The 26,305-nt window shown below is 38.0% G+C and overlaps 1 protein-coding gene across 1 annotated transcript in view; it reads right to left on the reverse strand.

The window, feature by feature from the left end:
• Positions 1 to 25,833, reverse strand: part of LOC106901825 (histone-arginine methyltransferase CARM1-like) — a 55,595-nt gene extending 29,762 nt beyond the window's left edge. Inside the window, exons 1-4 of the mRNA XM_014964839.1 lie at positions 25,824 to 25,833; positions 21,416 to 21,541; positions 6,179 to 6,285; positions 5,879 to 5,983 (exon numbers count right to left, since the gene is read on the reverse strand). Of these exons, the coding sequence (XP_014820325.1) occupies positions 5,879 to 5,983; positions 6,179 to 6,285; positions 21,416 to 21,541; positions 25,824 to 25,833 (348 nt within the window). The remainder of the gene's footprint in view (positions 1 to 5,878; positions 5,984 to 6,178; positions 6,286 to 21,415; positions 21,542 to 25,823) is intronic.
• Between the last annotated feature and the right edge of the window lie 472 nt (positions 25,834 to 26,305).

Raw genomic sequence — 26,305 nt, forward strand, 5'->3', positions numbered from 1 at the left:
CTGGGAAGGTCAGGAGGAGGGGTGAAACTCTATGCAAAGAATAACTCAAGTGCGTGGAGCTCTGGGAACAGGCAATGAGCTAACTGAGAGCTTACAGGTAGGAATGAGAAGACAAAGGGTAGGGATACAGCTATTATTGAGACAGGCATCTGTTACAGACCACTTGATAAATGGGGGAAACAATGCCTTCTGGAGGAAGCCTCATGATCATAGGTCCTATTACTTATCAGGAAACTCAACCACCCCAATTCTTTCTGGAAGGGTGGGGGACAACCAATCCAGGGGATCTTTAGAGTGTCTTGATAATTTCCTGATAGTGGTGATCAATAAGCTGAGCAGAGGAGCTGTTCTACTCAATCTGCTGCTAATGAACATTCCCAGCTTCTAGCGAGAGGATAACTGCTAGAAAGCAGCTTTGTAAAAAAGAGACCTAAAGGTCCTCCTGCTGTACAACAAACTCAATACCAGTCAGCCCTTCCAGCCAAGGACAACTGCATGCTGGGCTGTATTAGCAAGACTGCTACCAGCAGAGGTCAGGGAAAGGCCATTTTTAAAATAACATTTGGGAAACTGTCCAGTTTTGATCTTCCCACCACAAGACAGACACTGACATATTGCAGCAAGTCCCCCAAGGTCCACCTTGGGTGGTCCACCAAGATAATTTAGGTGGCTGAAGGACGTGACATATGAGGAGAGGCTTGAGAGAAATCAGTTTGTCTAGTTTTAACAAGAGGAGACAGAATAACGGAAGAGCTTACTGCTGTCTTTATCTGCCTACTGGGAGTGCAGAGGGAACTGAGGCAGACTCTTCTTGAAGGAGACACACAGTAATAGCACAACAGGCAATGGACCCAAATCATTACAGAAGAAATTCCGCCAGATATAGTAAAACTTTTTCACCACGAGTGCTGTCAGACACTGGAACAGACTGCCTACAGAATCTCTTGCACGTCCATCCTTGGAACCATTCCAAATCTAACTGGAGAGACTTTAAGCAACCTGGTCTAGTTAGCTCTGCTTTCAGTAGCTGTTTGGACTAGAGATGTCCAGAGGGCCATTCTGATGTAAATTTCTTTAATCCAATGAGCCTGCAATAGCACACCTTGGTCCCCAAGTGGCATTGCTGTTATCACTGGCATCTCCCACAGAAAGCTTTGCTCCCTCTAGGTAGGTAGACCATCCTCACAGAGCTGCAAGAGCAGTCAATAAGACAAAGTACTGTGAAATAACAATACATGGTACTTTCTGAAAAGCAGAATTTAAAAATAAATAATAGACACTTCGGTGATGATGATGTCACACATATGCAGAGGAAAGGCAGCAGACTGTGCTTCAACATTTATTTTGAAATGTGAATGCAGCTACTTCAGCAATTATCAGAAATCAGAGTCAGGAATAACCTATACCCTACTCTTCTGACCACAGTTCAGTACTGATTCTGCTTTCACCTACACAGATGAATAGCTTTCCTAATGTGAATTTAATGGGAATTACTCACATGTGCAAATATTCTGGTATGCTTGAGTATTTGCACAGAGTCCTGAAAAGTACTTTTGAATAAAAGGGGTGGGAGGTAGAGGTTAAACAAGGAAGAGCAACAACAGGGTGAACACATAAAACTAAAAGCAAAAATGTCATATATCTACAATGACATTTATAATTCCTAACTACTATATATCAGCAAGATTATATATAAAAAAAAACTTTTTTTTTTTTTTAGCATGTGCTTTTGACTGCTCAATGTGAATGGTTAACTTGTGTGGTCCTTCATCCAGGATCATTGGAGATACTCTAATTCTAGTTGCTTTCCTTTAAGTAAACTATTCATAAATAGACTACAAATGAAAAAATTCAAAAGGCTCAGAAACTAAGACTTATTTTCAAAAGAAGTAGAAATGTGCCAGCCTTTACTCAGTTTGAAACAGCATTATACTCTACTACTGTAAAATTTAGTTACGAGCCTTTATTTTCATATAACCAACTAAAACACTTAAGACTCCCCCTTCTGGTTCCGTAACAATTCAAAATCTGAGACAAAGTTTTACTAAAAAATTAGTGGAAGCTTTGAGGTGACTCCTTCTAAGAGTAAGTATAACGGAGTATATGCAGGTAAGAATTAACTTACTAATGTGAAGAATTCAGCCTCAGATTCATTAGATTCTGAATGAGTTCTTCTTATTCTTTTAGGATGTGTAGACACAAATGGTCAATCCAAGCACTACCTCCAGCTTGTCCTAAAGTAGCTTACCTCTGACAATGTTAAATTTATCACCAAGAACCCTCTCAAAAGGTCCAGAATTAATTTTGTCCAGCACAACTCGGATAACCAGTTGCAGTTTCTCATACAGATATTTTATCAAAAGCAAAGAAGGCTTAGAATAAAAAAAAAATACATATTATCACCAGATATCCGTTCACTATAGGCAAAAATGCTTTTATAATAAATCACTACAGAATTTAGGGAAAGAGGCAGCAAAGATAAAGAAATATATTGGGGGAATGCAGAGTAGGTAGGAAACAATAAAACAGCAATTGAATTTAAAAAATTCCAATAATGGAAGTATTAAAATAATTATTTCCTTTTTGCCTTTTCTATCTCTTCACTGCCATCATTAAATGTTTCTGCCTGTCTTACAGTTTCTGAATGTAGGATAAATATACTTGCTGTATTTCCAACAGATCAAGTCTCAGCACAATGGGTTTCACAGGTTCTCATGGGAAAGCATTCTGCTGCAATGTAGGTAGTTTAATTTTTTCAGCTACATTTATTCTGAAAATTGCCATTTCTCAACAGAATCAGGAAAAAGAGACATCATTTTCTAGGTGGGTGGCCACCAACACCCAGTCTTCAACAGTGTTACTACTAGGTATGCTGAAGAGAAGCCAAGGCACCTCCAACTGCTGGAAAAATAAATAAACCAAGAGCAAACACAAGCAAGCTGTACTACTGCACAGCAAGATTTCCTACAGAGGCAAGGAGTATGCAAAACCTGAATTCCTTACTGCAGGCACAAAAATGGAAATGTATGTGTTACCTACAGAGATAAATCTGCCTTTTGCATGATAACATGGGAGCATCCTATTTGGCAAGAAGCCAACGGCAAATAAAATCCTCTCACTGCTGTTTAATAAAATAGAGAGGAGGATTGTCTCAGGCCTGAGAGAAACTACAGCAATTGAAAACTATTTGCTTCTTTTCTATGAAAGTAAATAGTTAAGCATAGTTTTTAAAGAAGCACAGTTTACCTAAGTTGCACAGCAAAGAAAAGCTCTCAGCTGCACTTGAATTTAGTACTAAATTTAATTAACAGTTAAAACATAACAATCTTAAAACAATTCTGACAAATCCCACACTTACAGCTCTCCTCATTTTGGCCATAAATATGCTACACATTTAAAGGGTAATGTTTTGTTGAGTATTTGCTTATATGTTATTAAAGACTCTACTCTTTTCTGTGATGTAGTGATTTGTGCTGTTGTGAGCTGAAGTGAGAGGCTCCTTTTAAAAGATACTGCCCACAGAAAGATGAGAGAGAGAAGACAAAAGGTACAAAAAAATAATAATTGCAGTTTCATTTTCTCCATTGTTTTTGTTTGCAGTCTGCTGCCCAAACATCATAAACAGAGCTTACAAGGTCTCAGCTGACATTTCTGAGACGTAGAAAACATTCCTGCTAGGCTGCTGCTCACAAACGGCCTATTTGCTTACAGAAAGTCACATGCAGTCTAATATAATTTTTTTGCTGGACAGGGAACTATTAGAAAGAGTCCAGCGTAGGGCTACAAAGATGATTCAAGGATTGGAGCATCTCCCTTATGAGGAGAGACTGAGAGAGCTGGGACTCTTTAGTCTGGAGAAGAGAAGGCTGAGGGGAGACCTTATCAACGCCTACAAGTATCTCAAGGGAGGGTTGAAGGAGGAGGGAACCAGACTCTTTTCAGTGGTTCCCACCGAGAGGACGAGGGGCAACGGGCACAAGTTGGAACATAAGAGGTTCCACTCAAATATGAGGAGAAACTTCTTCACGGTGAGGGTGACAGCCCTGGAACAGGCTGCCCAGGGAGGTTGTGGAGTCCCCTTCTTTGGAGATTTTCAAAACCCGCCTGGATGCAGTCCTGAGTAACATGCTCTAGCTCTAGGCAATCCTGCTTCAGCAGGGGAGTTGGACTAGATGATCTCTATGGTCCCTTCCAACTCTAGAAATTCAGTGAAATTCAGTGAAATTCAGTGAAATTAACAGAGGTGAGCAGTGAGATAGCAAGATCACACAACGTCCAGTGATTAAAGAGCAGAGAGAGCTACCAAAGGTAGGTCTGGACAATGCACAGATAAATTAAACTCAGTGCTGATTAATATAAACTTTGTGGTAAATATGAACTGTACATGCATGATCCAAGTTCTAAACGAATCGTCATCAACAGCAAGAAACACAAATGTATTGTTTGATGAAAATCAACACTCAATGGACAGATGCAGTCCCAAAAGAAAAAAGTGAAGATTTAAGAGAAGTACAGTAAAGAGTAACTAGGAAGTCAGAATTCTGCAATATAAATGGATTGTATGGCTTTGTCGACACTACCATGCGTAACTCCTGTCAATCCTTCTCAAGACAGGTGCTGCAGAGCTCCTGGTGACACTGAGAAAGAGGGCAAGCGTGACAACAGGGCATGTGCAATTTCTTCACACAGAAAAAGACATAGAGGACTGAGAACACTGACCCCAGAAGCAAGACTACATAAGAGACAACAAAAATTGAAACAGCGGAGGAACAACATAAAGAAAATTAGAACTTCAATCCTCCTTTGCCTCACAATGTAAGAGCAAATGACAGAATTAGAAAGCTGATAAATTAAAAATCTTACTAAAGGAGATACTGTTAGATACTGTTCTGCATAATGTGTGATTATTATTATGGAATTTGTTGCTGTATTAAGGGTGGAATCAGGGCAGATGGTGCATGGAGACTGGTCCTGGAGAGGACCAGAAAATCCCTCGTTAGTGTGACTAATTGCAAAATAACCAAAAAAGAAAAAAAAAATTCACTGTAAAATATACCAATCCTGTGCTTTGCATTTCAAGGACCCTAAATGAATGAAATTGGAAAACAACTTTAATCTGTGTCTGGGAGGCAGACCATCCTAGATCTCCCCAGAGTAAATCTTCTTTTGTCTTTTGCTGGACTATCAGGTTTGGATAATGGGAGAAGCAGAGAACTAGATAAAGAAGTAATAATCTTAATTACATTCATTACAGTAGTCTTCGAGATCTATGTACATACTTCAGAGATGAGTTTGGCATCTGAAGTTGTAAGTTCCTGTATTGTTTCCAAATCTTTACCTTGTACAAATGGAGTCACAGCAGCCACTTATGCCCTTGCTCAGTTTGTAATGATAGTCGGGTGCAAAAACATTCAGTGTAGACCTACACTAAAGACACATAAACTAGAATACCTTTGCAGGTATTTGCAACAGACTATATGGCACAATGGCAAACACACAGACAACAGTGAAGACAAGGAAATTAATATTGTACATGAGCTCCAAGATGCCAAATGGTAATAACAGCCCAAAATGTCAAGAAACATTTACGTCTAGGCTTCCAGATTGTCCACAGAAAACAGCAGAGGAATTTGTAGCTCATGTTTGGATCCATGTTCAGAGCCATTCATCCTAACAACATATCATCACCATCATGTATTGTCATCCACGTGCTTGACAATAACATTGATAACATAAAGCACATATGAATTAATATATTCATGCATGAAGTCCCAGGTCGGAAAAGACTTTGCTCTGACCAGTGTTGCGTTACAGGGCAAATTGAAGTTGAGAGCCTAAGTAGCATACTGGAACATTTAAAACAATTAATGGAGCTTACCTTGTCTGTAAAATCTATGTAGTTCTGTAGGATAGCTCTATGATAAGTGGCTGTCCTCACAAAATCCTGCATCATGTTCTGTTGTTGAGACAGACAGCTATAAAACTAAAAAGAAGGAAAACAAAAAAAGATAAAGCCCATCTTCGACCAAACTTACCTTAAATGACTTGGCACTTAAATTACAAAGGTCCTGACCACTCTCCAAATAAACCTAAGCTATCTTTCTAACTGACCTGGTGACTAAAGTCAAGTAAACAACAGTAACTTCAATTGCACAAATTGGCACTGAAGTTTCATTACCTGAAAATACTGAGCAGCAGATGCTTCATCTGTTCGCTGACTGAACACAGAGTTCTCCTTCTTTTGTCTAAGGCATCTCTTCAATGCATTTGAAAATGTATTGTATTCTGGAAAAAAAAAACAAAAACAAAAACAGAAAAGACACAAACGTAGCAAAACCCACAAGGATAGTACAACAATGACAAGATAGAACACATTCAGTCACACTTGAGAGGAATTCTTCATTTGGCTTATAATGTTCATAAATACACAGTAAACATTTCAATTTCATTAAACAGACATGAGCTGCTGCGAAGATCTAGCCAGCATTAAAATATTTTAAGAAGCACTTGGATGCATGCAACATGTTGTCAAGGATTCTCCATTCACGTTAGCTCCTGCAAATATCTGTGATGGTGAACTCTAACAGAGGAGTGACTGAACAGAAGCCTCAACCTATTTCAGGTTAATCTACACTATTCAAAGCTCCACACAGAGAACAACTAAGGACTATTGTGAAACACATGGACTTGAGTGAGAAGGTAAAGAAAAGAAAAGAAAAGAAAAGAAAAGAAAAGAAAAGAAAAGAAAAGAAAAGAAAAGAAAAGAAAAGAAAAGAAAAGAAAAGAAAAGAAAAGAAAAGAAAAGAAAAGAAAAGAAAAGAAAAGAAAAGAAAAGAAAAGAAAAGAAAAGAAAAGAAAAGAAAAGAAAAGAAAAGAAAAGAAAAGAAAAGAAAAGAAAAGAAAAGAAAAGAAAAGAAAAGAAAAGAAAAGAAAAGAAAAGAAAAGAAAAGAAAAGAAAAGAAAAGAAAAGAAAAGAAAAGAAAAGAAAAGAAAAGAAAAGAAAAGAAAAGAAAAGAAAAGAAAAGAATAGAATGTTAATTGTTAATGATAATATTAGTGGTTGCTTGGATCCCAGCAGATCTTCAAGCTCAGTTCTAGATGGCTGGACATAGGGGCTCCTTCTGGCTTTCCCAAGTACACCCCTATTGAGTGCCACGGGAGTTATCACTTCAAAGCCGTTGGACAAATGATATCAAACTAGCAGGCATTCAGAAAACAGAAGAGGAAAAACTTTAATGAACTTTTCTCATGCTCAAATTTAATTGGCCTAAAAAGCCAGGCTGAGGACCATGCATCTTCCTTTAGAAGCAGTTCCGCTAAAAAGCTCAGTTATAGCCCTTTGGCTTCTGACGACGAGATCACTTCTGACATTAGGTAAGTAACAGGAAAAATCATGTGGATAAAAAAATAAATAAATAACCAGTTCAAACAAGGGCTTCTGTCTCCATCTTTTAAGATCAAACGAACCCCCCAAGCATAAAGCAATTCCTTGATGTCCAAAAGAAAGGCACATGCCAGTAAGTGGAGAAAGTATCTAGAAAAAGCACTGTAAGGAAAAATTGTCAGGGAGGAAGCATAGATGACAACAATAAAATCAGGGATGCAAGTCTTGTATCTTCTGTTCATACAAAGATAAGAGAAGACAAAGAAATCAGACCACACCACATTCACAATTTGCTAAACCAGAAAGACAAGAAACGCCTACAACCATTCACAGATTTTCAAATAAAAATAGCAATTGCCTGAAACATGTAAGTGCGCACTCAGAAGTATATGCTAAGTGCCCTAATCATTTGGAGATAATTCAGTGCTTTGAATGGCCTTTGAAACAAAGGGTCTGAAGATAACAGAAACAAATAATTAATAAACTTCTCAGCACAGTAACCAAGAAGAATTTCCCTCATAATTTTAGGAAATTTTAAAATCCTCAAAACAGACATTTGGTTGCGCTGATTCTTTTCCACTGCAGAGAACTGGCATATCCAAAAGGGAAGCGATGTAAATGATAGCAAGTGACTTTCTCTTTGGCTTTGGCAATGAAGACAAGCTCAATTTCAGGCTGTTTCAAAATGAAAACAAATATCCATGTTTACACAACCCAACATAAGCATGGTTGCTGCAAAGTTATCTTTAATGGGCCAAAAAGGTATTTTTGAGTAGGGTCTTGAGAGAGTTCCTCTATAGAAAATTTTAAATTATTGGAGAAAGTGTATAATAAAGACAGCATGAAATTCAGCAAAAGCTATTGTTGTCCAAGCTTTCCGTCTTCATACAGCTAGAAATCACTAAAACTGGAAAACTGGATGGAAAAAGCTCCATCTTTGGGGCAGTCATATAATGTTTTACTTTAATTGTGACACACAGCTACACTTCTACAGAGAAGTCCAAATCAATTAAGGGCACAGCCCCTTGAACCTCTGGGCTACCCCACATAACAAAATCCACACTTACAGTGTCCAGAGTTCAACCCATTTCTCTCAGTTGAAATTATGAGCAGTCTAATGCCTGCAAAGAAAGTCTGGAACAATAGCTCTAAGAAGCATCACAGCATTAATTTGCTGTGAATGAGAAGGTTCATTTAACCTTACTCTAGTAGAAGACTGGAAGGGTAGCAGAAGTTGTAAAACACAACTCACCGGCCTATTCAAATGCACTTCACCTGCTGACGACGTCTGACAGAGAGCTCATCTGCTGACACTCTGCAGAATACTCCCATGTAATTTCCAGGTGGGAGAAAGTCCCACTTTGTGACTGCTGGCCTGTTAGCTCCAGTGGGAAGAAGATGCCAGTTTCAACTTTCATCTGAATTTGGGGTGATATGGGGGTCTCAAAAGAATTTAATTTTTCCAGAAGTAATCGTAAATTACAACAAAAATCTACAAATGCCATCAACATGCCCATTTCACTCCCACACAGGGATGACGGTGAGAATGAAACAGTAAGTGACTGAATCATGACAATGAAGAGTGACCCAAATTACAGACAATGGCAATTTTCTGCTGGAAGAGGAAGAAGTTGGCTTAAAACAATTCAGTCCCTCTATTCTTTCTCTACATGAAGAGACACCACCAGAAGAAAGTCAGGCATTGGACCGCAGAGATTTTCTTCCAGGCAATCATCCATTGTCTTAAACTTCTCCCTCTTGTTTTTTTTTTCCTATCTGAAGGTACGAGATGATGCTACAGATTTGGTAGCATGCGTGACTTTCTTTTCTAGTCACTCTTCACACATTATTTTCATACCTCTGCAGAGACTTTTTGGTAGCTCAGAAGAATATCTTTGGTGTCTTTGATGTTCAGGAAGGAGAATGGATTTCAAAACTACAACACTGTAAGAAAAACTGGAAAAGCTTGTCTAGAGAGGTTATACTGTAGAAGTTTTTGTCCTTGAAAGTTTTCAAAATGTAACTACAAAGCCCTGAGCAACCTGGGGCTGAACCTGCTTTGCAAAGGAGCTTGACCAGATGATCATATGAGTTCTCTTCCAAATCAATCTTTCTTTGATTTTATGAAAAAATAATTATATCCTTGTGATACAGTAGTTCTTCATACACAAACAAGACATTTGTTGCCAGAGCTCTCCAGAGTGCTGTTAAATTACAGAACAAGTATTCACTGAGTTGAAGGGTAAATCAAATAGAAAGAAAGAACAAGAGGTTGATGTAGTTCCTCCACAATCTTTCATAATGGACCTCAAATGCCCTTTAAGTTTTCCTATCAGAGTACCTGCAAGATCATAGGACGCTCTGGCAGTCTACAGAGGAGAAAAGTGTCTCATTTCATTCATCAACTTCAAGAAAAATATAGAATTAAAATCTTCCCTATTAAATGGCAGTAAAGATTCAGCAATAAAAAGAAGAACAGCATTAGATCTAATTCATCTCAATGTTTGCACAAACTTTAAATCCCAAATCCACATTCCACACTTTCATCAGTGACTAGTACTGTGAGAAAAAACATCTGAGCATAAAAATAGAAATACACATTTAGTTGCTGTTGTTGGATGGATGAGAAGTGAAAAATAAACTCTAGTGACAAAAAGCATTAGCAACAAAGGGCACTGGTTTATAACTTAATCTTGAAAAATTAATGATTCCACTTTCAAGAAATTCTCATAGGCTTCTCTATAGGATCTCATACAGATCCTGTACTGACTGAATAAATACACTGTGAAAGGTCCCCTTACAGCATGAATTTGGTCCCCTTTTTCTCATCTATTCAGTGGATGTTAGTTTATCCTCAACATTTATAAATAAAATATTCACCAAAAGTCTTTTAGTTGCTTCAACTTACTATTTGAAGGAAATTGTAGCTAAATAGCTACAAACTACAGACCAGGTTGTAAGAAAGAAATTACTGTTGCAGACGTGAATTTGGGATTTGGGTTTACTTTTGAATGCAGTCAGTCAAAGGATTCTAAAGGGAAATATCTTAGGGAATGCAAATCATGTAGGAATTATTCATGATACTTGCTATCAGTTTCAAATGTTGTCTGAAAGTTCAGATACACATTCATTTATGTGACAGGACAAAGTGCCAAGTAACAAATCTCTACCATCTAATATAGAAAAATGGAATTATCATGAACGAACTGCACATGACAAAGACACAAGCAATAAATTCAAAAGTAAGACATTTTGAAACTTTAAGAAATTCTCCCAAAAAAGGAACCCCTACTATAGAGAAGAGAAATGGTTTGTCTTTCTTTAGCATGGACATGTTTCTTCCTTTTGTAGACTGTCCCAGAAGAAAGAGAAGAACTTATCTCAAGTCCATTGCTATATCCAGCAAGTCTATTTTCTATATCCAACAACAATTTACAATAGCCTGTCTTCTCTCCATTTGCTTCTGCATGCAAATACACAAAGCTGTTTCCTTCCCGTATTTTCTGTAAAGTAATTTCTTATAAGTCAATACCTCATCCTGCTTGTGATATGAAAAATGGCTTTATCTGTATATTGATCAAGTTCCTTAAAATTACATTTAATTTTGATCTTCCTAAGAGTCTGGAACTTAATTTGTCATATGTAGAAATATATCCAGAACTGACATGGGCTTTTATGGAGGCAGGATTTTCTTCTTTATTTAAGAAAAGGCAATCAGAAAGTATCTACACCAAAACCAGTTTGGCTCACTGACAGGCCAGAATACTGGTGGGTCACATACTTTGGAACTCTTTATTTTGCAGCTAGGAGTCAACCATACAGAAGTGAAAATCAGTAAAATATTTTTCAAGAACAGCCAAAGAATATTTTTTGTTTATTCTCAGCCCTATATTCTTCATCTAGCACTCCATATATTTTTTCCTTTGCTGCTGTAAGGAATTTATTTTCTCATCTCAGTGAGCAGTGAGGTAGGCTCTTCAGATCTTCTATCATTTCTATCTTTTCAAAAGCAAACTCAAGTCTAATGTTTATTCACTGAAGGGTGTGGCCTAGTAATCTGAGTGTAATGTTTCAAATGTCACCCCATCAACAGCATTCTATCCACTCCTGAGAGATTCCTGCTATTACTTTGAACAAATTATGCAGGGTTTTTGCCTCTTTGTTCACCTATAATGAAAAAGGTGCTTCTTGCTTACAAAATGTTCTGGGTTATCAGGGGTTATACTTAAGCAAAAATTAGTTTATCCTGTAAAATCCAAAATTAATGCCCTTGAGGGGAAGGGAGCGCACAAGTGTTTCTTGATGAAGTGCTTCTTTGTGCTATGCACAGCCATTTTCTTTCACCCTCAAAACTCTTTCTTTTGCTTTATTCTCTGTAAAAACTGCAAATTGGTAAGATGGCCGTGACTCTTCTTGAATAGTTTTGACTTTCTTCAGAGAAATAACTTAAAATTTTTACTGACTGAAAAACAAACCCTTGTGCCCTCCCTCTCCCCCCAATCACTTACATCAATATAAAGTGTTCCACTAGTAGGTTGAAAAAACCCTCAAAGCATTACAAGTGTTATCACCATGTTCCAAGAGTGTTAAATAATGAATCAAGGCTTTAAAATGTAACTCTTAGGGTGAATTTTTTCTTTCCCATGCATTTTAAGACCTCCAATAACTAATCCAACAGGAATGACCTGATGTTCTTGAAGACAGAGGTAAGCAGACATTTATTGCCTTATGATCTATACCTTTTCAGTATCTCAAACCACCACCCAATTTAAAACACCCCCAAAACCCACAGATGTTTCTCTTTCAAGGAGCCTCATCTGGATTTGTTCTAAAAATACTGGAAAGTATTTTAATGAAAATCACTATGAGTGATTTAGTTTAGTGAAGTTAACAGTCTAATTTAGTTTCTGTTAGCTAATCCAGACAGTAGTGTACTTCCAGCACAGTGGAACAGGCTGCAAAACTTGCCCCAGTGCTGGGTGCATCTAAAAGACCTGCAGTCACTGCAAGTGCAACACAGCACTTAAATCTGTACATTTTACCTGCTGAAGTAAACTGTTTTTAATACACCCGTATTTTTAACTGTATCAGAAGCTCGCCTTAAACTCTTGGTTGTGAATTGAAGCTTGTATTGTATGTGTGTTCATAATGCAAAAATATTGAAAACTAGTCAAATCGTCTCTTTTTTAAAAGCCAAAAAGAGACTTGGAAAATTATTAAATTCATTAGGCACTCTTCAGTAACTGCCTGTGTCAAACCTCTTACTTCACTAGTAAATCTCCTTCCAGTAAGGGGTACATTTCCTCCCATTTATTATACATCATGTGATAAAAACATTCATGTAGGCAGCTACAAGGAAACGGCAATAAAGAAGCTTAATTCATATTCTAGTGTACTGCACAATGAAGGCTTATTTGGAGCAAAAATCAACTTGCAGAATCCATCATTTGCTTTCAGAAGAAAAGTGTCAGTTTCTCCTTTTTTCTTAGCCATTGTGAAGGCATGGAAAACTCCCACTCTTGTCTGCTGAAGATCCTTTCACAAGGATCTTGTTGAGGAAATTTAAAAAAAAAAAAAAGATTCCCCTGCAAATAATTTCAAAGAACATGAAAAATATAACTCTCAGACATTTTATTTGAGAGCCAGGCTTGTTAGGATTCTTATTTATGTCTCATTTACACCCCCCCCCCCCCCTTTTTTTTTTATCATAAAACTTGTTTAAGAATTAATCAGACAATTACAATTCAATGTCTGGTTTGAAAACAGAAAAACACATGACCTGTAACTACAGCAATGACAATGTTGATATAAGAAATTCCAATTTCCAAGTATTTAAAAGCCAGACACAGAAATCTAATTAGGACCTTTGACAAAAACTGGGTGAACAAATAAATTCTAGGCTAAAGAAAATACTGGGAAAGAATAAACATTTTCCCCAAATCACCTCAAACCTCTCATTAAAAGGAAAAATAAAGACAGGATATTTGAAATAAAGATCACTTCATCACTTTAGGAAAAATTTAGACATAAGGAGCGAAACAATAATCAATTAAAATCTGAATGCAGAAATTAATTTTAATAAGCTTTTACCTTCACAGAAAGCTGTATCTTACTGAAATACTAGGGTATTTAGCTATAAAGTTTTGACTAGCTCTGCACCTCAGCTAACTAACATTTGCTGTAGGACGTGAAACCCATGTTAATCAATTACACAGTTTGATAACTTGTCAGAGATACTACTGTGCTGACAGCCAAAAAACTGAACTGTGTAGAAACTGAATGAAGGCCAGCTAAAACTGATTCATATGAACAAAGATAACAGGAACTTCCCTTGAAAGAGTCCTGCTTCTAGTGCCTCTTTCGCACTACTCCCTTCCCAAAATGGAGAGCAGAAGCCCCAGGCCCCTCTAGCTCTTCCTGCAGGCACATTCACGCTCCATTCCTGGTAAATTATCACTCAAGTGGTTGCCTTCTGCATAAGCAGAACTACTGTACTCATTTCTTGTTACAAAACACTTATCCTCAAAGCAGAAGGCACAGACACGCAAACATAAGCTATTAGCATCGTGCACCTCACCCATCTGCTCAAAACAGATGGAGTCTCTCGCTACTCTAAAGGGGAAGAAGGTGGAAAAGGACAAAACAAAAAAAAAAAGGCTCCAGTAATAAGCCTGGTTGCTTGTTGGGGTAGAAAGGGGGAAAAAAGGCAAATCAATATCCACAGAATATGGGAAAGAAAACTAGAAAACTCAATGGGGACTTAAAATCCAAAAACTCCACACAGCAGAAATCCAAAATAATGCTACTTGCAATAAACCTTTAAATAAATATATTTTACCAACAGCTGTTAGATTTTCTAATCTAAGCAGACTAGCATAACAGCCATAGAGAAGCTCTACTCCCACATTATTTTGCATTATCTGCTGCAGGTTGCTGCTAAAATGCAGTACCTACGTAAAGCAGTACATTTGATCTGTAACTGAGGAGAGGTGCACAGCCATAACGTTGACCTTGTTTGAAAACATGAATGGAAGTAAGTCTATACTTATCACAAGACTGTATCAAATGGACAGATCAGGCTGTCTGCTATTGGGGACGCAGTGGGACACAAGTCTTCCATTTGGAACAAGAGAATTGCAAAATACGCAAATAATAAAATGCCTGCTTTGCAAAAAAGTGAAACATGCAGTAAAAATATAGTAAGCTTATCAAGGCCTACTACTAAAGATGTCTGAGGTTAGAGTTTTATTTCGAAATGAGGAAGTAAATATTTTTGCTTGTATTCAGTTGCAGGTATTAGACTTCAGAAATTCATAGTGACACCTATTACAAGTATCCTTGTAAAATTACAACAGCATTCACCACACAGAGTCAAAAGAGAAAGTTCCCAGAAATCCATGGGTTTACACCAGTTTGACATTATTTATCCAAAATATCTTTCTCTCTCTGTTATACCTTTCAACCAATTATACAGCTTTTCATTGCCATAAACACAATAGATTAGTCTCATAGGATTCTGTCCATCTTAACAACTCTTCTACTAATATTTCAACCAGGACTAGATCATTTTGTTGCAAACATTACTGAATGTTAAATCACAATTTGCAGACTAGGTCACTTACCACAATGCTACTTCGTAGGTGAATTTCTGTAGCCATCCTTCAAATTTTTTTATGAGTCTGGATTTGTGCAATGGGGATGATTTTGTCCCAGACACACTAGTGGGTGAATCGTTTCAAGTGTCAGCACAGGAGGACTAGATGCTTAGAAATTTAGTCAGTAAGCACTTCATCAGCATACACGGGATTCAATCAGTTGCATGATTTTACATGCAATATAAATATGCAAAATAAAATATGACTGATGGCCTTGCGTCATTCCACATTAGGAACTGGAGGCCATATGTTCCAAATTTCATTATTAAGTTTCCTAAGTCATACTTTTTCCAAAGCAAAAACCTTTTCTATTTTTAGATATGCTTTCTTTGGTAAGCAGAAAGAAAAATACTGTATCACCTCCAAGGTAAACATCCTAACTAAAACTGATTTTCTTCTAAGAGAGCGTTCTACCCCTTAGTAAGTGATTCACATTGATATAAAACAAAAATTGAGCTAAACTGACAAAACAGTTGGTTATTATTGAGAAGAATATTAAAGGAGTACCTTTAATTTCAAGCTGCAACCATATTCCAAAGCTATGGGAACTAGCAGATGTGAAAGCTTCCCCCACTGTGTCAATCTCACACTAAAAATGTTACCAAAAGAATAGTCATGATTTGTAAAATGGCATTATAAAGTATCTAAATATAAATTATTCGCTTTCTTTAGAACAGTCATTACATTTGTATTAGACAACAGAGAGAGAAATGGCTTTTTAGGTTGTAGTCAAATTTACATAAAATTGGTACAAAGTATTGTGATATTGCAAAACTTTTGAAGTTAAACTATACTTTGGGAACTATTAAATTAAGAACCAATAAGAACCAGACTTTTTCTTTTATTCTTCCTCAAAAGTATGGATGAATTTTATGTAAACAAGCTTCCTCAGAATACAAATTACACTGTAATGAAGGAAGATTGTTTGTCTCAGTACAGTATAATTGGATGAAATGGAAGTATTGAGATGGATAGGATTGATGCAGGTTGTTCACCTGTGCCTTCCAGGTTTAAATAGCCAGAATGCTGAAAGCCTTGAGACATAAAAAGTTGGGGAGAGCCTGTTCTGAACTGGTGGCCACAGATGTGCCTCATGTGAAAACGCTATCTGTTAGCACACTGAATTAGTGGCTACTAATCTTCAAAATACTGTCAACATTTTGTAAGACACTAGAACTTACCTTGCCTCACTGGAATGAAGTACTGTCCATTTGAAACAATTATCCACCACCCACATCCAATCTCTTCCACTTTTACCAGAACACAAGATGTCAGAACGAAAGGGATTATTAAACACTCTGAATGATTGGGCAAAATCCCAATACAAGTATGTTGCCACCTTCAACATAAAATTGACACTGCAATATTGTAATTTACAGGCAGGCAGATCTAGCAGTACTCAGATCTAGCAGACAGAATTTAAAAAGCTAGAAATTTAAAATCCTTCAAACTTTTTTTTTTTTTTTCCTAAAATTGTTGAGAAATTACACTAAATTACTTGCCTATAGAAGAAAAGGGAAAAAAAAAGATAATCAAATCATATCTGGAAAGCCAAACACTAATATTAACTAGTAAGAAAACAGTCTAGAATAATTCTAATACCAGAAATGGTATTGGAATCCATTCTGGAAAGTACCAGAATGTTATGAATTGCTGAAAAACTGGGAAGAAGTTATTGACCTGTTTCCAATCCCCTCTATTTTGCCCTTCCAGGAACTAGACTTAATCAAATTTTAAAATGCTAATGCTAAAATCATTCCCACAGAAATGTTCAAGGAAAGCCTGGAGAAACAAAAGGTACGGAAAACAGTGCTGTGAGTGATTAGGTCTTGAGCTTCCCTTTAGATCCTACCACCTTGCACACACTCACTGAGTCAGCTCAAAACGCCATGAAACTCATGAAAGGCTGCCTCTAACTGCCTCAAGAAGAGCAATGGCGTAGAGAACCACGGGGTAAGACACTGGCAAACCCAGAAGTTTGAACCCTGACACTAGTGGATACAGACACAGCAGAAGGCATGGTCAGTGGCAGCCTTCTCTGTTAAGATCTGCAAATAGGCCAGCAGTCTCCAAAATCACATCACGTGTATTTGTTCTTGCACATCACAGTCCCCAGCTCCAAATACAACCTGGAAAATTGTTATCTTCTTATACACACTTCATTCCATTGAAGCCAAATAGGTCAAACTGATTGCTGTGTACTCCCAAAGCCCATGGGGTGTTTGGGACTGCCACATTAATTAATTAACTCAGGGAAAGCACCTGCAAAGCTTTGAGCCACTTCGTGACAGTGGAGTAAACTGTAGTATGACACAAAACCAAAGTTTCTGCCCCAAGAGGTGAGAAGTTGGGATTACAATTGTTCATGTAGTATGCCTTAAAAGTCAAAACCTCTTTTTTTTAAAGTGATTCAAATAGTAGAACTTCCTCCTGTTCTTCTAAGACTAGCAAATGATCATTGTGAATTGCACAGGTGCAATTACAGTCCATGTATTTAATAAGTTCTCCTCTCAACAATTTGCACCTCATTGCTTATGCAGTAAAACTGCAAGAGTTTCAAGCTGCAAGATTAAATACATTTGTGAATTTAATTTCTTTCTAAATTAAGTCAAATAAAACAATATTCAGGTAACCAAAGTCATCTTTTTTTTTGCTTTTCTGAAAAAAACTATCACTACTTTGAACAGAAACTAGCAAGCAACCACAGAGTCATTTGGTCCTTTACTTCATTGAATTTATTATTTGACACAAATTCTTAGATTTAAACTGCTGAACAGCTTCCTTGCAACCTGTGGGTCTTGAGGCATATTGATTAATTGTCCCGACTTGCAGCGCTTTGGTTTGCATGTCTAAGTGGTCTCAGTACGCACTAACTGGAATCCTTCTGGATGAAATTAAACCAAAACATGCACTCCAGGAATAAACTTCGACAGCCAATGGTCCTTTAGTCTCTCTGACCAGACTAGATCTAGTTCAAAGTAAACACACCCTCCATTCTTGCCTCCTTCCCAAATGAGTGTAGTTTGCATACCAGGGCCCCAGCACCAATTGTTCTGTTCTACAAACTTGCTCCTTCTGGACTGTGTGACTTGCTAATTAGATCCATATGCCATTACGTAAAATAATAATTTTGAGAAAAAAAAAAATCACCATAAGACATACTGTGTTCCTTTACTTGAATATACTGGAGTAACAGTCAGTACACTGGGTTCCCAGGGAGGTTGTGGACCCCCCTTCCCTGGAGATCTTCAAGTCCCTCCTGGATGCAGTCCTGAGTGATGTGCTCTGGGCAATCCTGCTTTAGCAGGGCAGTTGGACCAGATGATCTCTAGAGGTCCCTTCCAACTCTGACAATTCCATAATTCTGTGATTCCGTGAACAGCATGTACATTTACACATATAAAATTTAATGTCTTTAATATATCTCACATATATACCTCTCTCTCTCTACAGACACACACGCTTATGTCTCTAGCGCAGTTCTGTATGTGGAGATCCACAAGTACTATATGCTACAAATAACTGAAAACTGTAAATAACACGGTTTCTTCCACCTGCTTCTATGTAAGTGGCACAGCTATTAGAGCTAGCAGACAACTTTCAAGGTAAGTTGTGCTAGTAAAACAACATCTACAGACAGCAACTATTGGCATGTTCAATGCCTGGATGCACTGTGAAAGTGGATGGAGACCAGGGTTATGAGTTTTCAAAGAGAAGAAAGAAACCTGCATTCTTTCACAGCCCCGAAAGAACAATTCATCCTATGCTCATGAACTAATTCTGTGGTAAATTAAGCAGGCCATTTCCACCAAGGAGTAGAGCTGCATACCAAGTCTGCCACAGATGAGTTACAGACTGGTTGGTTGGTCTGTTACAGATAAATGATCTTTGTTTTTGAAAGAAAAGCCTGTAGGCTACTAACTTTTATTTTTATTGCCTGCTTGATCCTACTCAGATGTTTAACATATGTTCAGCAGGAAATGAAAGATACAGTCTATGATTTATGGCTGTCTATGCTGGATCCAGAACAGCAATTCTCTGCGTGGGCACAAGCAGGGCATGATTTTGCCTCTCCCCTTACACCTCACTCCACATCTTGTCCTACCTTCCAGCAAGACAGAGGACTTAAAAAAATGAAGTCTTTTATGAGTGAAAAGTCATAGTCTTTTTATGAGAGTCAGAGTCTTTTTATGAGAGAAAAAATATATTTTCATAACTAACACTTCTAATAGATGAAAAACGAGTTTTCAGTCAATTTTTAATAACAGTACTATTTTTATTAATTATACACACATACACGTTTGCAAATACATAACACTAACACCTACGCTTGTACACAGCAAACAGCAAAAGGTTAGCTTCTGCTCTACAGCTTTGACTTCTTTCTAAAAGCTTATAACTTTCTCAAGACTAGTTGCTATTCAATATACTCAACGTGTAGAAGAAGTCACCAGCAAGCTATTCCTACGGCATAGGGAAATAATATCCTGTAAGTAACTTGCAACTTAATGCAGCACCCAACACATTCCATTTTATAGCAACAGGTTAGTCATTTAATCTGAACAGACTTGACTTTAACCAATATATTATATTCCTGTCATTTTATCAATGAGTTGTTGCATGAACTAATAGGCCATTTCAGTTTATGTTCTCCTGACATTTAAGGATAGAAAAAATGTAGAAAACACTCAATTTTGTCAAGTTAATAAATCGTAAGTAATAAATTCAGAGGCTTATCTACAGGGTTCTTATCTATTTCAAAATATGTAGCTATACAAATAAACTAAACACAAGTCACCAAGGAATATAGCCAAAAAGAGGACTGAATTCACCATTTAATCTTCAAGGCACTCCTCTCAGAAAAAATACCAAACTGTACAGAAATTAGCTGGATTTTTTTCAAATATTTGTTTGTAAAGGCAGGGAAGAGCACTATGAGAAAGCTCTTTTGCCTTGGGATCCCAAACTATTGGTTTTTGGAATCAGAACCTTCATAGGTAGGTGAGACATGGTAGAGATTGCAGACCAAAAAGTACTGAAAAACTTCCCTGATTCCTTAATTATTAGTTGTTATCTCAGCAGCGAGCTAATAAATTGCTAAACAACCTAATCTTAATTATTGCTCAGTTATGAGATGGGTCTCTGTAAGGGACAATACTGTATTGCAGTCTCAAGATAAATCACTTAATGGAAATACATAACTGAATTGCAACACTCAGATACATAGATAAAAAACCAACAGATGCTCACTGTGATTCTTAGCTTACATTCATTTTTTTTAGTACGGTAAAAAGTTGAAAATGAGAATAACTATCCTTACTTTATAGGGCACCAAGATCCAACTGAAAAAATCAGGTTAGTCTAAAAAATTTATTTTCTAGTAGAGTGGGACTCAGGAGCTCACGTATTGTGTCTACATGACACAGGAGTAGCAATTCATTGCACAAACCAACCCATCTACATCCAAATTCTCAGCCCTTGATGCTTTGAAACACATATGTGTGTTTAATAAGCTGCCAAAAATCCAATCTAGTTGTTTTGTCCCTCAGTTTCCACAATGTAAAATGGAAATAACTATAATAACCTCCTGGAAGTCATCAGGTCTACTGATGTAGGCTGCTATATATGAAGTCCTGGATATTGCTAAAGAGGCAGCTGTTTGGTACCTATAGTAACACAATTTCAAAATGAGTTGTGGCCATGCTGCATACTGCTCAGAATAAAGAGGCAGCCTTCTGAATTTCCTTGCATAAGAACTAAGAATGGTTTTCCAAAAGCCAGTATGAGGACATGAGGATAGCACATACAAAAAAGTCTCAGCAGTTGGATTCACAAAAAACACAAGCCAGGTGGAAGTATAAAAATACAGATCTCAACATTCTACTAAAACACAGTCATGTTTCTACAACAGAGTGGGTTTCTTTTTCAGCACTAGTACTCACAAAATATCTATCCTAAAAACTGCAGGTTTATGTTAAGCTACCTCAATTAACTATCCAGACAAACAGGTCTGCCAGACAATTTCTGAATGGGGAGCAATAAGTGGCAGATTGCCCACACCAAGCATCGGATTTGCCAGTTTTTAGAGTTTATGAAGTCAAGTCATATGATGTGTTATCTGCATTTGCTTTCTTCAGAAAATTTACCTGCAGTTGTTCTGCAAACAAGTTATATCCACTATATGAATGGTCCATACTGCACAAAAGGCAGCTGGAGTGGGCTAGAGGCAAATGAAGTTGTAAAAGTCATCATAACAAAATGTAACATTTAAATAGCCAATATGAGAGGTAGAAGACAGCATATATTGAAATGAACTTTACCAATACAGTAGCATGGCAGGAAGGAGAGAACAGTCAGAAATGCAAGATGCACTTACCAGCTTGTGACTTGAACTGGAGCAAGACACTGTTGTATCCCAGCGTAATTAACACAGACTGTTTTCCCACGTGACAGTATTCAGTGTCTCTGTTAACCAAGCATTTAAACACACAGACTCCATCAGCTGAAGGGAAAAAAATACTTTAGAAAACTTTTAGCAGTCAAAAATAAAACCAGATAAAGAACTACATGTCTCTTTTGATTACCAATATACGTAGGTATGTATCTGAAGTACACAACTTGGTGAAAATACGCTTTCCCCAACACATTATTTCTTAAGCAATTTTCCAGTGACCTACAGTTTCTATCCTACTTGTCATCCATAGTTTCTTGAAGGTGCCTTGTCCTCAGAAGAAAGAAAAAGAGCTGACTCATTTTTACCTGGTTCCTAACAAGGTCTTAAATTAACATCTATTATGCTTCTTTTGCTTCAATAGTCCTATGTGCTGATGTCCTCATAACCTCCAGAGATGTTGCTGTGGCAAATGAAATAGCAGGGTGAAGAGTCAGGGATCAATTACGTTCACTAAACAAGAAGAAGTAAACTATTTTTAGTTTACTCACCATGTCTGGCAATTACCAAGAAACCTACCACATGAGAAAAAATAATGCAATTTTTCAGACAATGAAAAGCACTTCAGAGCTAGAAACAGGAGCAGCGGAGGACAAGCCTGCTGTGCTCCTTGGGGAGGAGGATCCAATATCAAAGGCTTAAGTGGCGCAGCGCATCAGTACACGCTGTCTCACTATCAGCCTCACAGCTGTCAGGAGGCAACTGTGTGAGTACATCAAGCAAGATGCACATTATTACTTTCAGAAATCTGAAAGAGTCTGAAAGGGGACTTGAAGCAAACGGCAACTATGGAGTTGGGCTACAATAGGTAAAGCTTTTAAATTAGCAGGGGGTTGCGTTAGGTGTATCTTCATCACTCAAGCAGTGAAGCTCCAGGACTTAGCCATTCTTTTATGCATTTTAGTCCAATTTGCTGACAAGTGTTTATTATACTTCTCCCATGCACATTTTACCCTTCTGAAGACATATGAAAAAACAAAACAAAAAACCCACCAAAACTAGAATAAGTAAAAGGTTTAAGGCAAAACAGAAACTGAAAGAGAACCAAAAGCAAAAGTTCACAAATAAGCAGTAACACAGAAAAGCAATACACTGCTATATACTAGAAAGTGTGGAAGAGAAAAAAAAGAAGGAAAGCCAGAATGAAGGCGAAGAAAATACACATCTTGAAAAGCAAGAGACGTAATGAATAAATTATTATTAAATGCTCAGTAGAAAGCTAATCATACACTGCTGCACTACATTATTCTGCTAGCAACATTTGAAGAATCAGAGAAGGCACACATAAACAGACACTATACAGGCATCCAGTGCATTTTTTTTTTAAGCCTTACACTTTACAGCATCTGCTGTGATAAGAAGTGAACAGAACAGAAAGATGTTCCACATGTCAAGCAACAATTAATTGGGCAAAAAATGTTGTCCAGAAAGGGGATGGTCTTGCCTCAGCTGGACCACTTTTACATCTGCACATTCAGTGGTATTTGTAGCCTCTTCCATAATTCAGGCTTCTGAATAAACTGAAAGCAGACAACTGGGCTTGCAACTATCTGTCAACATTGTCTCTTTAACGGAGGGCACACTCAGCCTTATATTTCCTTAGCTGAACAGAGCCAGCTCCTCTGGTGTACTCCTTTTGTACACCATGTGTTGGAATTCTGGAGTTCCCTATCTATCTGGTCTTACTACAGCTTGCCAATGCATTTCATACATTTCAAAGTGGTGAGCAACATGCACTTCTGATGTTCCAGAAGTCCTGGCTGAAGCACGTCTGTTCACTTTTGCTAACATGCAAGCTTTTCTTCCACCCATCCATGCCATCTTCCACACGAACTTTTAAAAACATATATATACTGAGTCAGTTATTTACAACAACCAGTACCACAAAAACACTCAAGCTAGTTGTAAAAGCAAAGTATTCTCAATATACAGTGATACAGGCGTGAATCAACCCATTTCTAGTTCACGCTGCTTCTCAGCACACACATGAAATTGTCTTTTTACCTGTGTCTCACTTCATTCATACTGATCTGCATCTGTACAGGGCAATCCCAAACATGGATAGAGGGGATGGAGAGCAGCCCTGAGGAGAAGGACTTGGCGTATTGGTGGATGAAAATTTGAATATGAGCCAACAATGTGTGCTTACTGCCCAGAAAGCCAACCACACGCTGGGCTGCATCAAAAGAAGTGTGGCCAGCAGGTTGACGGAGGTGATTCTACCCCCTTTACTCTGTTCTGGTGAAACCCCACCTGGAGTTCTGCAGCTAGCTCTGGGATCCCCAACATAAGAAAGACAAGGACCTCCTCCAACACGTTCACAGGAGGACTATGAAGATGATCAGGGGGCGGGAGCACCTCTCCTATAAGGAGAGAGTTGGGGTTGTTCAGCCTGGAGAAGAGAAGGCTCCGAGGAGACCTTATAGCAGCCTTCCAGTACCTAAAGGGGACCTACAGGAGAGATGGGGAGGGACTCTTCATGAGGGAGTGTAGTGATAGGATGGGAAGTAATGGTTTTAAACTGAAAGAGGGTAGATTTACAGTGTATGTTATGAAGAAATTCTTTACTGTGAGGACAGTGAGGCACTAGAACAGGTTGCCCAGGGAAGCTGTGGATGCCCCATCTCTGGAAATGTTCAAGACCAGGCTGGATGTGGCCTTGAGCAACCTGCTCAAGTCAGAGGTGTCCCTGGCCACAGCAGGGGGTTGGAACTCGATGATCTTTATTGTCTCTAGGTCTGTCCCAGCTGTTTTGTTTTTTTTTTTCTTTTTTTTACTGGGGGCCCAAAATGGATTGTTTACTCAGCCTGGAGATGGCTTTGGGGGACCTAACATCTATGGGGAGGTCTTTGAGACAATGGAGACAGGCTCTTTACTGATGTGGCCAGTTGGAGAATGTGAGACAGTGATGTAGGTGAAGCAGAGGGCCTATTACCCTATGTATTAAAGCAAAACAGATACGGACTTGTTTTGAACTCAAACCTAAGCACATTGATATAGCATAGCTGCATAAGCCTCTTTGAGCTGTGTAAGCCTTTTTGTATGCAATGGTTGTGTAGCAAACAGTATTGCCATTGGTAGGAGCAGGCCACCATCCTAACGCAGTCGGTGCAAGGGTTTTTTTATCATATATCTAGAGAGAGACACACATGGGAATTTTTTTAAAATATTTGACATCTTGCCTGAAGAATGAGGATAAATGCTTGCCTCGTTTCATATGTGAGGTCTAAACAGAGAGATTGTTATTCAGAAAACTGCACAGAAAATAGCATTGGAATGAGTCCCGCCTGATAACATTCCACATTGATATAATAAAATCTTCAAACAAAAATATTTGTGTGTTCATCCTCAGAATATATTTTACATTCAGAATATGTAGCATGGAAGAAGTTTGTACAGAACAGGATGAAAATACGTCATCCTTTTCTTTTTCTTTTTTCCTATTCAGGTCTTAATTTAGAGTGATGGATGTTTTCACCCATAGCAGTGGAGCAGCTTCAAACAATCACAGAAAGGGTTGGGACAGAGAAGAGGCGGAAGCTCTCAAGTGGCAGTGGGAAAGGATGAGGAAAACACTGGGATAGATGTGAACAAAATAAATCAGTAGAAGGAAAACCAGGTTTCATTGGCTCTACCTTCATGAAAGAATTTGTTTATATTTAGAGATGCTGTCAAGAGAGCCACTCAACAGGCTTCATAATAACGTGTGAACTAAGTCTTAGGGTGCTCGTCTGCATTCATTGTATCAGGTGATGTTGTGCCATGAGGAAAGCCTGAAACCCTCCTGGCTCCCCACAGAAATCCTGCAACAGGAGAGTGTAAACCCAGTGCCTGCTAATCCTGTACTTCAACCACAAGAAGATCTATGAATAAAATCCAACTTCATATCACAACTAATAAATCGTAACTTAATTGGAAGAGAAAGGTATTTACACTGTATCTACTTTAGTTTAACCTCACTTGCTTTACTATTCTGAATCTATATGTTCAGGACCCTAAACCTTCTCAAAGAATGGCAAAAGACCATTTCTGCAGGAGCTGCAGAAAACCCCAAAGCCATTTGCCTAAACCTATGCAGCACGAGTCCTGCACACAGTGAGAGCTCCCTTCTCACCCACAAAACACTTTTGGAAAATCAATCCACTTACTGTAAGTTGCCTAAAACCATATGGCTAAGAAATAAACTTATTACCCCCTCACTTCCACCCTCCCCCCCCCAAAAAGTGCTAGTTTCCTCAGAATCTAATATTGGAAACACCACAGGTGCAGTAGTTGTCCATATTGCATAACCTATTAGGCATTAGGAAAACATATTTTGAATCATACAACCTACCCTCACTCATCGTGTCTTCTGCCACGTATCAGTTGCCAATTACAACTAATATATCATGGCTAAGCACTAAGTATAGTGAAATCAATTGCCTGCTGACTTGGAATATTCTACATGTTCACTGGAGCTCCTGTGGACATTCCCCACATATTTTCTGACCTGTGGGAAACAGAGGGCAAACACCTAGGTGCTGGGTTCTTTCCTCCTGCTAGCAAGCTGTACAACAGCATCAGTAAAAATGTATTTGCCATGTACTCATCTGTACAGCTCTTTCTACACCTTGACTGACAGGCACCATAATGCTGTGTTATTTCAGAACGACAACAAAAGATAGAAAAGCACCAGACTCTCTATTTTGGTCTCAATACTCAAGGCAATAAAAATGGCAGCCAATGTCATAACCTGCAGAAGTATTTGAAAGGCATGGGAAATACTTTTTTTTTTCCCCTCAGTTAAAATGGAAAAAGAAAATAACACACTTTAAA

Source organism: Calidris pugnax, unplaced genomic scaffold (assembly GCF_001431845.1).
Source record: "Calidris pugnax isolate Ruff unplaced genomic scaffold, ASM143184v1 scaffold273, whole genome shotgun sequence".
In the NCBI taxonomy this organism is placed as follows: Eukaryota; Metazoa; Chordata; class Aves; order Charadriiformes; family Scolopacidae; genus Calidris; species Calidris pugnax.